General features: G+C 44.6%; 2 protein-coding genes across 3 annotated transcripts; one reads left to right on the top strand and one right to left on the bottom strand.

Annotated features, from left to right (window-relative positions):
• Positions 1–36: 36 nt before the first annotated feature.
• LOC133661911 (steroid 17-alpha-hydroxylase/17,20 lyase) lies at positions 37–7,818 on the top strand. Its single transcript, XM_062065475.1, has 9 exons — positions 37–621; positions 769–889; positions 973–1,111; positions 1,176–1,405; positions 4,775–4,861; positions 4,919–5,113; positions 5,190–5,359; positions 7,232–7,335; positions 7,399–7,818. Exons 1-9 carry the CDS (start codon positions 416–418, stop codon positions 7,668–7,670), a joined length of 1,524 nt encoding a protein of 507 aa, XP_061921459.1. The 5' UTR covers positions 37–415; the 3' UTR covers positions 7,671–7,818.
• Positions 7,815–14,298, bottom strand: si:ch73-290k24.6 (actin-binding protein WASF1). Of its 2 annotated transcripts, XM_062065477.1 has the most exons (6): positions 14,131–14,298; positions 9,961–10,075; positions 9,634–9,832; positions 9,399–9,560; positions 9,144–9,333; positions 7,815–9,079 (listed from the first exon to the last, which is right to left on the bottom strand). In XM_062065477.1, exons 3-6 carry the CDS (start codon positions 9,776–9,778, stop codon positions 8,317–8,319), a joined length of 1,260 nt encoding a protein of 419 aa, XP_061921461.1. In that variant the 5' UTR covers positions 9,779–9,832; positions 9,961–10,075; positions 14,131–14,298; the 3' UTR covers positions 7,815–8,316. The 2 variants fall into 2 exon arrangements, with proteins under 2 accessions (XP_061921461.1, XP_061921460.1); XM_062065476.1 differs by having other exon boundaries at positions 9,634–10,075; positions 14,131–14,297.
• Positions 14,299–14,848: the final 550 nt, after the last annotated feature.

A 14,848-nucleotide genomic window follows, 5' to 3' on the forward strand; every position in this document is an offset into this window, starting at 1 on the left:
TGCGGCAGCGCATGTGACCCCCACTGCGGATACATGCATGATGTGTGTGTGTGTGTGTTTGTAAGCCGTTGCCATGCCGACGCCTGTTAGATGAACATGTGAACACGCAAACGACACCACTGCCTGCGATGCAGTGCTGCAGTAAAGATGTTGTTTCCATGGAGACAGACGAGCATATCCAACATGTCCAACATTTTTAACAGCCCGTGTTTCCATGGCAACTCTACAGCTTGTCACATCATTGCCATGATCTGGGCCTTCCTTGTGATTGCCTTGACAACCTGATAACAGCAAGGTCGGCTGACGCAGATAAACATGCACACACCAGCAACAACAACACAAACGTGATCTCTGACAAGGTCAATGCAAGCATTAGATTTTAAAAGCCGAGCCGCTCCGCTGTCATTCCATCATCATGTTGGCTACCATCTTAGTCGGGAGCGTCTCGTCGCTCATGCTAGTGCTGCTCGTCCTTGCCGCCCTTGCCATCTTGGTTCTACTGGTGCCAAGTAGACCCAGGGCCACCATTCCTGGACTGCCGTGCCTCCCTGTCCTGGGTAGCCTACCCTGGTTAGGAGGCGTCACCCCCCCGCACCTGCTCTTTACGAAGCTGGGACACAAGTGAGAACTTTGATCCCTTGAAAGAAGACCTCGCTGGAGTAAGCCTAATTGTGTGTGTGTGTGTGTGTGTGCGTGTGTGTGTGTGTGTGTGTGTGTGTGTGTGTGTGTGTGTGTGTGTGTGTGTGTGTGTGTGTGTGTGTGTGTCAGGTACGGGCCGTTGTTGGAGCTCTACCTTGGGTCGCACCGTACCATAGTTGTCAATTCGCACGTCCACGCCAGAGAAGTTCTGCTACAGCGAGGACGAGACTTTGCAGGCCGTCCCAGCATGGTGATGTCACTTCCTGTTTGCAGCACCACACTCACGTCAACGCACGCGCCACTCACACTAAGTTTGGGGACGTGGCTCGGCAGGTGACCACTGACCTGCTGACCAGAGGTGGGAAAGACATCGCCTTCGCTGACTACACGCCACTGTGGAAACTGCACCGACGTCTGGTCCACAATTCCTTGGCTTTGTTTGGTGAAGGAAACGGTCGCCTGCAGGAGATTGGTAGGAACTCGACCCCTCACACTTTTTTTGCTATGTGACACTCTATCACATTAGTTCCTGACAGTTATGTCTGAGGTGGAAAGTCTGTGCACGGAGTTGTTGTCCTATGGGGGGCGTGGCTTCGACCCATTGCTTGCAGTGACCACAGCCATCACCAATGTGGTGTGCACACTGGTGTTTAGCGCTACCTATTGCCACGGCGACAGTGAGCTGCAGGAGGTGATGCAATACAACGACGGCATCGTGCGCACCATTGCCAGAGGAGGACTGGTGGACATCTTTCCCTGGATGAAGGTACCAGAACCAGAACCGTTCTCTCACCTTCATGGATGCTTTGTGGCACTCAGCTGGTTATGGATGTATTTGTTTCAGACATCAAGGAACAAATCGTGGTTACATTTGCACAATTTAACATACTGTGTCCCAACTTAAGGGTGTTTTGAGATAAGAGCTGTTTATTGGCTGATTGTTATGCTTTTAGTGCCAAGGAAAAATTTGAGTTGCAAGGATCCCCGCCATTAGTTTCATTAGTAAATGCCACAGTGAACACCGTAAAATCCGCTGAAAACCTCTGGTCTTACTGGCTAGAATTAAATTATAGATGGAGATCGACATAAATTTGTTTTTCCAACCATGGAAAGGAAGAAAGTGTGCTGAGAAGAAGAAGAAGTGGATGATAGTTTACTTTAGTTTATTATTTATTCGGTCAGTGGTCAACAAAATAAAAACAAGCAGTCATTGAATTAAAGAAATAAATAATCAAAAACATGACAGACCGTGCAGCAGACTTGGCAAAGCAATTGAAACGTATCACTGCTAGCCTGCACCATACTGAAGCAAAATGAGTCTGATACCAGCCAAGGATGTTAAAATACTAAAAAATGGCAGAAATGTATCCATGAAACTATGGAGAAGCTGGAAGGAGCTACGGTGGACGTCCATCTTTAAGGTAAACGCTGTACACTATTATGGCAATACTTCATAAATTACTGTAGTTGTTAGTAGTACATTTCTTTGTAATGTTTTTCTACAATATCTCTTATTTAAACTTTTTGTTTTTCTTTTTAAAAGGCATGCTCCATTTAAAAAGTGCTGCTTTGTGAGGCCAAGCACAGCTTAAGATGACATTAATTCATTTCAGAGGGTGACGATGAAGTGTTTTGAGTTAAAGGTTCCGTCACAGAACCAATTAAGCTTGTAAGCTAGGGTAATACCGTATCTGAAAAGGAGTAAGAAGAAGCTAAGCTTATATTTAATTTTACCCCTTCTCTGTGTCTTTTACTGATAATTCATTCACACCATAAGTTTTAAATGTTTAAGTTCACTTCCTGCACAGAAGACAGAAGGTGTTGGAAAACATTTTTAAAAAGGAAATGTGAATAATAAAAACAAAAAAAACACACATACACATTTAGATTAAATGTACGTACAGGTCTGAAAATGTTGACCTGATTGTACACTTCCTAAATATATAAAGTAACTTACTGGTGATAGTCAAGGAATGTTATCCATCCATCTTCTACCACTTGTCTCTCTTGTGGCCGAGGGTGGGCTGGAGCCTATCCCAGCTGCTCACTGGCGGAAGGCAGAGTATACCCTGGACAAGTTGTCACCTCATCGCGAGGTCAACACAGATAGACAGATAAGCATTCACACTAACATTCAGACTCTAGGGGCCAATGTTATGTTTTACTTAATATTCCAAGAGGGACAAGCGGTAGAAAATGGATGGATGGATGTACAATCTGTCAAAATCTATGTTTCTATTGTAGAATTGTTATTAATGACTTCGACTACATCAAGCCTTTGTGAGTTGTGTCTTTTATTTCCTTATATTGGAGATTATGTCATCTTCAGTATTTATCCAGTTCATTGATGACTTTGACAGCATGTACTTTAAGATTAAGATTAAAGTACCAATGATTGTCACACACACACTAGATGTGGTGAAATTTGTCCTCTGCATTTGACCCATCCCCTTGGGGAGCAGTGGGCAGCAGCGGCGCCGCGCCCGGGAATCATTTTGGTGATTTAACCCCCAACTCCAACCCTTGATGCTGAGTGCCAAGCAGGGAGGAAACGGGTCCCATTTTTATAGTCTTTGGTATGACTCGGCTGGGATTTGAACTCCAACCTACCGATCTCAGGGCGGACACTCTAACCACTAGGCTTCTTTAGCCTCTATTTAATTTAAGTTGCCACCTCTACGAGCCTGCCTTCTTGGGGATGTCAGCGTTTTGTCAGATGCTCATTGATATAAACGTTTGTTCCCTTCAGTTTGACTCTCTGCTTCAGCAAAGCCATCTTGCTCTTTTTGTTGGTGAACTTCATGATGATGACATGTGTGTTGGTATTCCTGCTAGACATCGGAATGCAAGAGTCAATGTGTTGACACCAACATCCACCCCCATTTAGTGCAGAAAGCATCTTGTCCTGCTCCTCTGTTATCAACTGCTCCGCCATTAGGCGTCTGTGTTATCTGACGGCCAGTCATAATCACTTTGTTCATGTGAACACGCTCTTGCAATTCCAGTATCTGACAATTCATTTGAGATATAATGTGATACTTTCCATCCCTTTGCTTCTTTAAAACCTTCACATTCTCCTCGAGTCCAAGCACTTTTCCTTCCAGTCCATCCATTTGTTTATGAAGCATATACACTATATTCCCAAAAGTATTTGGCCACCTGCCTCGACTGACATATGAACTTGAAGTGACATCCCATTCCTAACCCATAGGGTTCAATATGATGTCGGTCCACCTTTTGCAGCTAATACAGCTTCAACTCTTCTGGGAAGGCTGTCCACAAGGTTGCGGAGTGTGTTTATAGGAATTTTCCACCATTCTTCCAAAAGCGCATTGGTGAGGTCACACACTGATGTTGGTGGAGAAGGCCTGGCTCTCAGTCTCCGTTCTAATTCATCCCAAATGTGTTTTATCGGGTTCAAGTCAGGACTCTATGCAGGCCAGTCAAGTTCATCCACAACAGACTCGGTCATCTATGTCTTTATGAACCTTGCTTTGTGCACTGGTGTTGGAAGAGGAAGGGGCCCACTCCAAACTGTTCCCACAAGGTTGGGTGCATGGAATTGTCCAAAATGTTTTGGTATCTTGGAGCATTCAAAGTTCCTTTCACTGGAACTAAGGGGCCAAGGCCAACTCCTGAAAAACAACCCCACACCATAATTCCTCCTCCACCAAATTTCACACTCCTACCACTTTGTGGCTGAGTTGCTGTTGTTCCCAAATTCTTCCATTTTCTTGACTTTGGAATATTTAGGAGCGAGGAAATTTCACGACTGGATTTGTTGCACAGGTGGCATCCTATAACAGTTCCATGCTGGAAATCACTGAGAGCGACCCATTCTTTCACATATGTTTGTAGAAACAGTCTCCATGCCTAAGTGCTTGATTTTATACACTTGTGCCAAGTGATTAGGACACCTGATTGTCATCATTTGGATGGGTGACCAAATACTTTTGGCAATATAGTGTATATCATCACAAAGTGTTGCAGTAGCCATCCACACTTCCTTAATGTGCTTTGACTTTCGTTTTGACTATTTGTACTGTTTGTTCAGCCTGGCTTCAATATTAATAAACACTGTTTTAACTTCTTGGTTATGACTTGATTTTCTGCTCTCCTCCACATCCTTGGCAAGGTGTTTCCCAACTCATCGCTAAGGGAGCTGCGGGCATGCATCGCCATGCGAGACCGTCTTCTGGCGCGTAAACTTCAGGAACACAAGGTGACAGCCGCCAATGGTATTCATCAGTACAAAGTTCTTAAACAGAGTCATCAACAGGCGGCGCTGACTGATGGCGAGCCTCGAGACCTCCTGGATGCTTTGCTGAAGGGTCAAAACTCACCTGGACCTGAGGGGGAGGCCATTACTGATGACCATGTGTTGATGACAGCGGCAGAGGCCTTCGGTGCTGGTGTGGAGACCACATCCACCACCCTGTTGTGGATCATAGCCTACTTACTGCACCACCCTGAGGTACTGCAGGTGCTGGTACACCTCACATTTGGCGCTCACCTACGAGTGCGGGGTCCGCATTTTATGTCACCTACAGGTACAGGAGCGTGTGCAGAAGGAGCTGGACGAGCAAGTGGGTGGCGAGCGACCGGTGTGTGCGGCAGATCGTGGCCGGCTGCCTTACCTGGACAGCGTCATTAACGAGGGAATGCGGATCAGGCCCGTCAGCCCTGTGTTGATCCCACACAGCGCCATGACGGAAAGCAGGTAGGCCTACGACATTGTTACTAGGGATGTATCAATCCGATATTAATATCGGATATTGGTCCGATATCACCAAAAGAGCAAGCATCGGATTATATCTGCTTGCTTCTAAAATCTCTGATCCAAACTGTAGGAGTCAGAAATGTGTAGATGAGGTCACGTGGCGTGTTAATCAGTGTGTATTCACAGAACGGAAGTAGGTGTTACTCCCTCCAAGGTCTTAATCAAGGCTCAAGTCGTTCGTTTTGCTCACAGACATTTATTTTAGCCACGTCTCCTTCACGTTACCAACGATGCCAAATATAATGCCGTCAGAACTAATAAAATGAGCAAACAGAACTTACAATCAGTCTGACATCCAATAACATAAAACACATTGATTTCACATACATATCAGAAAGAATCATGCCTCATAAACTCCAAGGGAATAACGCTTATTTTCAATCCGAGACTCCATTAACGTCTTCTACATCAAACACTTGTTGTCTCATGCTGCTTCCTTAACTCCGTCACATATTAATTGTCCCCCCAACAATGTGACCAAACCGGAACAAAAAATATATTCCCCTCTCAATTTACATGGGTTTGTAACAAAAATAAAGTTAACATAAACTTGCATGAATTAACCCAAGGAAATACCTTTTTAATCACATTATGTGTACAATATGAACTTATATGTATACACTGTATTTATTTATTCTCACCAACTATGAAATTATATAACAAATATACATGTTGCTTCTGTCAGCAGCTACAGTAGGTGTCACATGACGCTAGAGGCGGGCACTATAAAAGAGGCATTGTTACCTGCATTTGGTGTGGCGAGAAGAGAAAGTAGAGCTGAATGACCATCAATTTTGTTGACCGCTATTACACGGACGCTTTATTGAAAGCATTGGACACTTCCACTACACGCTGGCTACAGACAAACTAAGCAAGTTTCCTTTTGTACATTCTGCGACTTCATTAAATCATTCACGACATTGCATCCCGGAACTCTGTGTGTGCTTACTGGCGAAACGGGAAGCGGGTCAGACAAATACTAAACCAAGCATTTTACTTTTAAGCAACAGGCCAATTCGGAGTCGCTGTACAAGCAGTCCTACAAATTGTTTACTTGTGCAAAGCTAACAACTGAATGTCCTCCACTAATCACACACACAGTTGGTTGTTTCTTGTAGTTTAGTCAAGTCGTTTACAAAAGGTAAACACGGTAGGCTATAGGTCATGAGCTAGCAGCTACACAACAGCTAAGCACACACTAGCACACAAGCTAGATATATGCAGTAAGTGTTAAGTCCTTAATTGAACAATATTGTGGTCTAAAATATGACATTTGTCAATATAAACGAGTATCAAATAATTAGTTGCATTTTACAAAAATACTTACAGATAAAAAGTCTCTAAAGCAGAAGCATATTAGAAAGTATCGAGTAACAAATGTGTCCGCATCAATCATAAGTTTGACGCAATGAATTACTGTGACCAGTAGGTGTCGCCAAAAACAAAGTATTACTCCACTTCAATTTGAAGACAGCATAAGTTCATTCCAGTTAACACATAGATAAGGTTAAATAATACAATAATATGGCTATTATTGTTTCTTCCGCCTGTATTTTGTGTTGTTTTTCATACCATTGTTCTTTGTTTAAGTAATTTCACTTGATCAAGCCTTTTCTTACATATCACACTACAAAATAATTCAAGTATGTCTTGTGATTTGTGCTGATATCGGATTATTATATAAATATGGTCGATACTCAAAACTGCAATATCTTTATCGAATCTTGATATTGAATAAAGTTGTTTCTGTACATTCCTAATGGTTAAGGTATGTTTTGCGCGCCCGCACCAAACATTTTATTCTGTCCACAGCATCGGAGGTCACGCCATCCGCCCTGGCACTCGCGTGTTGGTCAACATGTGGTCCATTCATCACGACCCCCACTGCTGGCACCGACCAGACCTGTTTGATCCAGGTAACGCTCATGTGACTCAGAGTAGCGATAACAGCAAGCTAAAAGACACCCGGTGCTCTCCAGATCGTTTCCTTGACAACCAAGGCCGGCGGGTCTCGCCCCCCTGCTTCCTGCCATTTGGGGCGGGACCGCGTACCTGTGTGGGCGAATCACTGGCCAGGCTGGAGCTTTTCCTCTTCCTGTCCTCGATGCTCCAGCGAATGAGCTTTACGCTTCCGGACGGGGTGTCCTCTCCGAACCTGCAGGGACGTCTGGGCGTAGTTTTGCAGCCACTACCTTATAAGGTTGCTGTCAAACCCAGGGGGGGCTGGGAAGTTTGTGGTCATGCTAACTAGCCAGAGAAGATTGTTACCTAACCACTCGTGATTTAGGGCTATATAAATAATCTTTGATTGATTGACCTAAATATAAACAAAGCTCAACTGCAAGCTAATGACTGTTGACTGTTTTGACATCTATCAATAAACACAGTGTTTTACATGTGATCACTTTATTGAGTAGAACTTCATTTTGAGCACAGGTAGACATCAATCGGCTTCGTAAGGTCTTCCCTGCCTTATTTTGACACAATAAAGGGTTATCAGCTTTCATAAACTGAAGCGCTAATCAAACACAAGCACTCAACAGCATCTGACTAAAGAGCCAAAAATTGAAAACAAAGATTTACTTCAAAGGTTCATCGGTTAATAACGGCACGATAATGTCCAGCAGAAACATTCCTTATGCTGTGGTTAGACAGCAGTGGGCTAGCAAGCGGTTGGATTAGCATTAGCTTGACGGTTTTTTTTGAGTTCTGACGGACTAAAGTGTTTTTTGTGAATTGTAAAAATTTAAAAAATGAGAGATTTTAGGCTACACACTAAAGTAGTAACCCCAACCAGCTAAAGAAGAAAGGTGGGACATTGCTGCAGGGGCGGGGCCTGCCATGAGAAGTAGGCTAGCGTTCATTGAGGACATCTCAGTTACCAGTCAATCATCTCATTATGCCGTCTCCATGACAACAACCACCTCGCTGACGTCCTCGGGGGGATCGCTACGTGTGGCCACACCTCTGGCGGGGCAGTCGGCGCTGTCATGCAGGCCAGATTTCTTCTCTGGCTCCGCCTCTTCCTCCCGGCCCTGGTCGTCTTCTACCTGGCAGCGGCACACTTCGATCCCCGAGTCGCCGGTCAGCCGCCGATGTCGGTACTGGCTCTCGTCTGCATCCACGTCGTCTTCGTCCTCATGCTCCGCCTCCTCTTCGGCCTCAAAGACGTCCACGCATGGCGAGAAGAGCGTTTGTTTTGGCGGGAACAACCAGGAAGCTGAGGCGCGTGTGGGCGGGTCTGGCTGAGAGAGGGGGACAGCCGCCACGGGTTCGATGGTAATGTCAGGGGGTAAGACGGAAGGGGCGGGGCAAGCTGCATCTCTCGCATCTGGGTCTTCAAGAGGCGTGCTTGTGGGACTGCCGGCCGGCTCCAGAATTTCAAGGACTGTTGCTGGGGGAGATTCAGTTACTGGCAAAGTGGCACCGAGAATGAAGGCGGGGAGGGCGTGTTGCATCATGGGAGATGTAGCATCGAGGCCAGGAGAGGAAGGAGCCTGCGAGGAGGCACAGGCTTCCTGCACTACGATGCTAAGAGAGAGGCCCGCTTGCTCACTAGGCGTGGAGGCGTGACTGGTGTCAGTCTCATAGGTCACAGGGGCGGAGAGGGAGGAGCTACACGGGGAAGAGGGGCAGCAGGAGTCACAGGAGCAGCTGGAGCTACAGGAAAGAAAAAGAAACATCATCACAGTGATGCGCCGTCGATACCACCATGCCGCCTCACCTGTCGTCTGAGCTGAGGGAGGAGGGGCCGTCGCTAAGGGGGCGGTGCTGCATAAGCAGGTGGGGGTCGGCTATGCGGCGGGGCTGCGGGTAACGTGGCGCCGTGAAGACAGAGCTGTAGGGGGGAGGGGGGGTGCAGGGTTGAGCTGCCACTTCCTCGTATGACGGCAGCTTCAGAGATGCTAGGAAACCTGTGTGCAAAGTCACATGTAAGTGCACGCCTTAATGCACGCCACGAGAAGGGAAGGGGCCTTACTGAGGTCCAGCACAGAAGAAGGGTAAGAGGCGGCACCCCGATAGGCCAGAAGACTGATCTCTTGTTGACGTCGCTGTTGCAGCACTTGCTGTTTGGCACGCCGATGGCGGTAGGTGCAGCAGCAGCTGAACACAATGAGGGCGGTCCACAGCAACCAGAACCCTACGCACGTCACATAACCTCAACCGTTACACGGCAGCAACACAAGAGTGAAAATGTAGGCGGGACCACTTACACCACAGCTGGTAGTAGTATGTGCAGCAGCCCGTCTCGCCGCAGCAGTGGCCCGTCTCACACAGGTAACCTCCGTTAGCGTTGGACCCGGGGCAGTAGCGTGGTCTCCCCAGCAGGGGCGGGCTGCCACCAGAGTGGTACTCCATCGCACCCCTGCCCCGCCCACGCTAGCCACTGATCATGCAGGCTAAACTGTGTTGCTACATTTCTTAGGTTTTAGGATTGACACAAGAATTCTGCTCCCAGAGACACAATGCTAAGTTAGCTTTTAGTTGCTAACTGCTAGTAGCCTCAAGGCAGAACATGATGATGTTTTTACACAACTGACCTTATACTCTGCGCCAGGGGCCAAAATTCAGTTCGGCACCTCCCCTACCGAGCTAACAGGCTAAGTCCTGCTGGTGCTAGAGGAGACAAGATAGAGGCCTGAGAGGCAATCCCACCTGCAGAGAGACAAGATAAGAATTATTCAATAGATGGCAAAAATACAGGCATACAGAGAGTTGTCACTAGCTTAGCTCACTTAAGGCCACAAGAGCAACTAATCAATTACGTATCTAGCTCGATGACAACACTGGACTTTAAAGGGATCAGAACCTCCATTGAAGTCCTTTGCCAAATTTGAGCGCTAAATCGTAAGTCGACATTGCCGCCATATTGAATGTGCCAAGCACGAACGGAGAAGATGCCTCAGTCATGTGCTACATGATATCGCACCAACCAATTTACAGTCCAAACCAGATCTCAGAGGATTATCTTTTACAAAAATACTTTTGATTCTTTTTGGTCATTGTAACATCATTTTACAAACAAAATGTTCTGACTTTTGGCTAATACTATGGAACCTTGGTTCTTGACCAGGGTTGGCAAATAGAAAAGTTTGTATGGTGAAGCAAATTTCTCCATAAGAAACTATGTAAATATAAATAATGGGTTCCAGCCTTCGACAAAAGTCCATATTTTAGTGAAGATTTGTACACTTTGAACACAGTATAAAGTAATAATAATAACAATAATAATATTACATTTAATTTATAAGAGCCTTTCGAAAAACCCAAGGACACTTTACAATATACAGATAAAATCATTAAAATGATAATGATAAAACAACAAAGGATAAAATCAACATTGTAACAATCAAAGTGCTAAAGTGCTAGCAGTACTGTATATCAAACAAAGATAACGAGGTGGTGATAGATCAACTGTCTTTTTCGTGTGCGTTATTTTTTTCATGCCGCTGTCTTTATTGTAATAGTGTATTATGGTTTATGGGCCATGTTTGTGTCCGGAACAAACTCTGATTGATGATGATATCTCTTAACAAGCCAAAAACAACAACAACAAGCTCAACTATCCTGTATGCCCTGCTCTGCCATCACGGGCATACACAAAGGAGTACCTTTGGTGGCCTCACAAACGAGCTGATACCACCAAAATCCTTAAGTTTAACAACAATATTGGTACAATAATAGAAATTAAAAATAGTAAAATCCATTTTACCTTGTCGTTGGCGAATGTAAAGCTGACTAGAGGAGGCAGACATGAGCGGGAGAAGTTTGTGTGTACTAGGAAGTCATGTTTATAATACTGTGGATTCCCGCAGTCCAACCAGCCTCCAAACAACAAAGAAAAGCCCTTTATGAAGTTTGATCCATTTCCTTACATTAGTTTATGAGGCAGATCTGCCACCTCCAATATGGCGGACACACTGACTATCGCAGCTATGGGCCAACCCATTGTACAGTCGTTTCTCCTTTTTTTTTACTGCTAATTGCAGGCCTGACCGTGGTAAACAAATTCCCCCGAAGTAGGATTATTATTGATAAAAATTTATATTTTCATAGTTAGAGCATAAAAAACTGTTTATGACATTTGAAATACATTTATTAACATAATCAGAGCCTTCTGAACATGAAATAACGCCAGTCAACGTTACACTCGTTTCACACAATGAATGTGTGGCGGCAAAAAGACTGAGAGATGGCTCAAAGACAAACAAAAAACGAGGAGGAAAAGACAGCAAAGGACCCAAAAAAACCTCCAGAAGCTGTCAGAGGTTTTGCGATCATTTTAAACTGGAAAAGACACAGAACATGGTGAAATGTTTGCATTGTCAAATGCAATAACAATTTCACAATAGCACTCCATCAATTATTGCAGCACATAACTTCTGCAAACTTGACAGTCCCATCTAGGATCTGCAAACATTAGCCATCTTGTTAGCGTTGCCGCTTTGTTATTCCACGTAGCTCACGCCAAAGGCTTAAAAAATCTCACGTGGATCTGTGTTTTTGACGTTGAAGATTAAGTGCATCAACAGAGTTAATTTCCAGTTCGCATTGCCCGAACAGCTGCTGAGAGCTAATAGCAGTCTTGTTAGCATTAAGTGGTGCACTGAGTTCCACCATCGAGTCTCGCAACGCCTCGCGTCTCGCCTATTGACAATGACAAAGGCTCACCAATAAGATGTGTTATTGACTATGTTCTCATGCACTAAATTAGACTGATTTCTCAAATAATTGTTTTGTATTTTCACACCTACATGTGAAGTCCCAGTGTCCATGCACTTTCTCTATGGCGACTATTGGTCATACGCTGTGTGCCTTCCGTACACTGGGGGACGCTTATTTCCTTTTAGCCCGGATAAATGTATTGCTTTTCCGGTTGACCTATGACATTACATAAGGCATCGGCAACTCCTTACATGTCAACAGCCTAGCTCTGTTGTACCTGATGTGCTGTAATACTGGCACAGATTATAAATGTTACGTCTCTTATGGCTACGCTGATGCTAAATAGCAGACAGCCTCAAGAAATGATCTTACAAACCCCGTTTCCATATAAGTTGGGAAATTGTGTTAGATGTAAATATAAACGGAATACAATGATTTGCAAATCATTTTCAACCCATATTCAGTTGAATATGCTATAAAGACAAAACAAATTTGATGTTCAAACTGATAAACTTTGTTTTGCAAATAATCATTCACTTTTAATTTGATGCCAGCAACACATGACAAAGAAGTTGGGAAAGGAGGCAATAAATACTGATAAAGTTGAGGAATGCTCATCAAACACTTATTTGGAACATCCCACAGGTGAACAGGCAAAGTGGGAAAAGGTTGGTGCCATGATTGGGTATAAAAGTAGATTCCATGAAATGCTCAGTCATTCACAAACAAGGATGGGGCGAGGGTCACCACTTTGTCAACAAATGCGTGAGCAAATTGTTGAACAGTTTAAGAAAAACCTTTCTCAACCAGCTATTGCAAGGAATTTAGTTATTGCTAATCAGTTTGGAGTGCACAAATGCAGCGTGAAGAGGTTAGTGTAAACTTTATAATTGCCTTTAATATACTTGCTTCATTCTCTTTCATCACATTCGTAGTCTGCAGGGGCGCCGAAAAGGGGGGGGTAAAGGAGACGGATTCTAGGGGCCCATGATGGAGGGGGGCCCAGAGAGGCCCCTAATGATGATGAAATTATAATACAGGGGGCCCTGTAAAGATTCTTTTCATGGGGCCCAAAATCCCTATATAGCGGCGCCCCTGGTAGTTTGTTCGGTAGTCCGAATTAAGACGGCATTCTACAATTCCTTAGCTACCTTCAAAAATACATCTGTTTTTTTTTTTTCTACCATCGGTGCACTTCAAAATGTTCTGTTCTTTAATTTGTGAAGCAAATAAACAGTCTCATCTTCATTACAATTGTTGCTTATGTTTGGTTTTTTTTTTATGGTATTTGCATCCGGGTTATATCTCGCACCTTGAGATTGCGCGGTATGAAGGGTGCCCTTTGGTCGCACACACAAACTCAAGTGATCTGGTTTTCAATCGCATAATCCAGGTGTGTTCGTCTGATTTTTCAAATACGAACACGATCGGATAAGGTGTTTCCGTGGGCTGAAGGATGCTTATTTAGAGCCTAACTATTGGAGAAATCTGACTAATTTAGTGCATGGACACGTACTGACTGATGGTGCAGTAGGTGAAAATGAAGGGCACCAAAAAGTTGTCCAGGCAAAAGTTGTCCAACTTGATCGTCATGGTGACGATAGCGCCAATATTAATTTTGTCATTCTTAACCCAAACCCTGCCTGGCAAATAGCTATATCGAATGCCATAACAATAGAAAATAAGACATATACTGCACTGCAATACATACAATAAATAAGTAACACCTAATATGTTTTGTTTTTTAATTCTACGATGTAATGGAGGCGCAATATTCAAAGCGCGATCTGGCGAGGGGCGGCTGTATGCTTACGCTTGTACAGCTGAGGCCTAACTGACTCACTATCACCTCCTCAGCTAAAACATGTCATGACAAGAGAAAGCTAACAGGTTAGCATCAAATATATTCAAAGAAATGTTCCACTCTGCTCACTTTACAGTGACGATGCTGCAGCAGGAAAACAGACTACGATGACATGACGGCGTGTGGTCCGTGAACGCATCACCCACACAAACACACATAAAAGGGGAACAAAAGGTGTTACCGCGCCACCCGTCCATCCTCGATGTCGACTTTTGGTTCTGATTCGGTGCGTCGGTTACCACCGGGGCCTCCTCGCTGTAGCTTGGACCTTCCCCGCCTCCTCGGTAAAACCCTCCGCCAGCCCCGCCGCCATCAGCGGCCGTAGCGCGTCAAGCCAGTCGTATCTAGCCGCTGCATCCACCTTGTTTTCCGGTGCACTTTCAGAATAAAAACATACGATTTGAGATACTGAGACTACTGGAATTTAATGATCTTTGAAACATTTTGCCTTATGAGACAAATGAGCCAATTGCTCATCTCCAGTCATGTTCCCACGCAGCAATGTTTAAATTGAGTTATTTTGAAAAGCAGTACATTTTACTTTGATTTAAACTTGACTATAAACTCGTGCAGGAAGTGAACTAATAATCGAACGGTGGTATTTATGTGTCCCTTCAGTTATTAGTATAAAAATAATCTGTAGAGATGCAACTCATAGATTGTTGGCTTCACGGAGGGCGCACTGCCCTCTGATAGGCTAACGGATGCGCAGGGGTATTCTCCTCCTAGCAACAAGGGGGAAATCATTTTCTTAGCTCGTGTTATGGGACTGACATCCGGGGAGGGAGCGAGGGAGGAAGAAGGGTCCACTATGTCTCTCTGTTCAAAGAAGAGTCAACATGACGTAAACACCACATGCACGCGTCTGCATGGTTAGCATTATAATATTCATCGGCGGT

Source organism: Entelurus aequoreus, linkage group LG12, assembly GCF_033978785.1.
Source record: "Entelurus aequoreus isolate RoL-2023_Sb linkage group LG12, RoL_Eaeq_v1.1, whole genome shotgun sequence".
NCBI lineage: Eukaryota > Metazoa > Chordata > Actinopteri > Syngnathiformes > Syngnathidae > Entelurus > Entelurus aequoreus.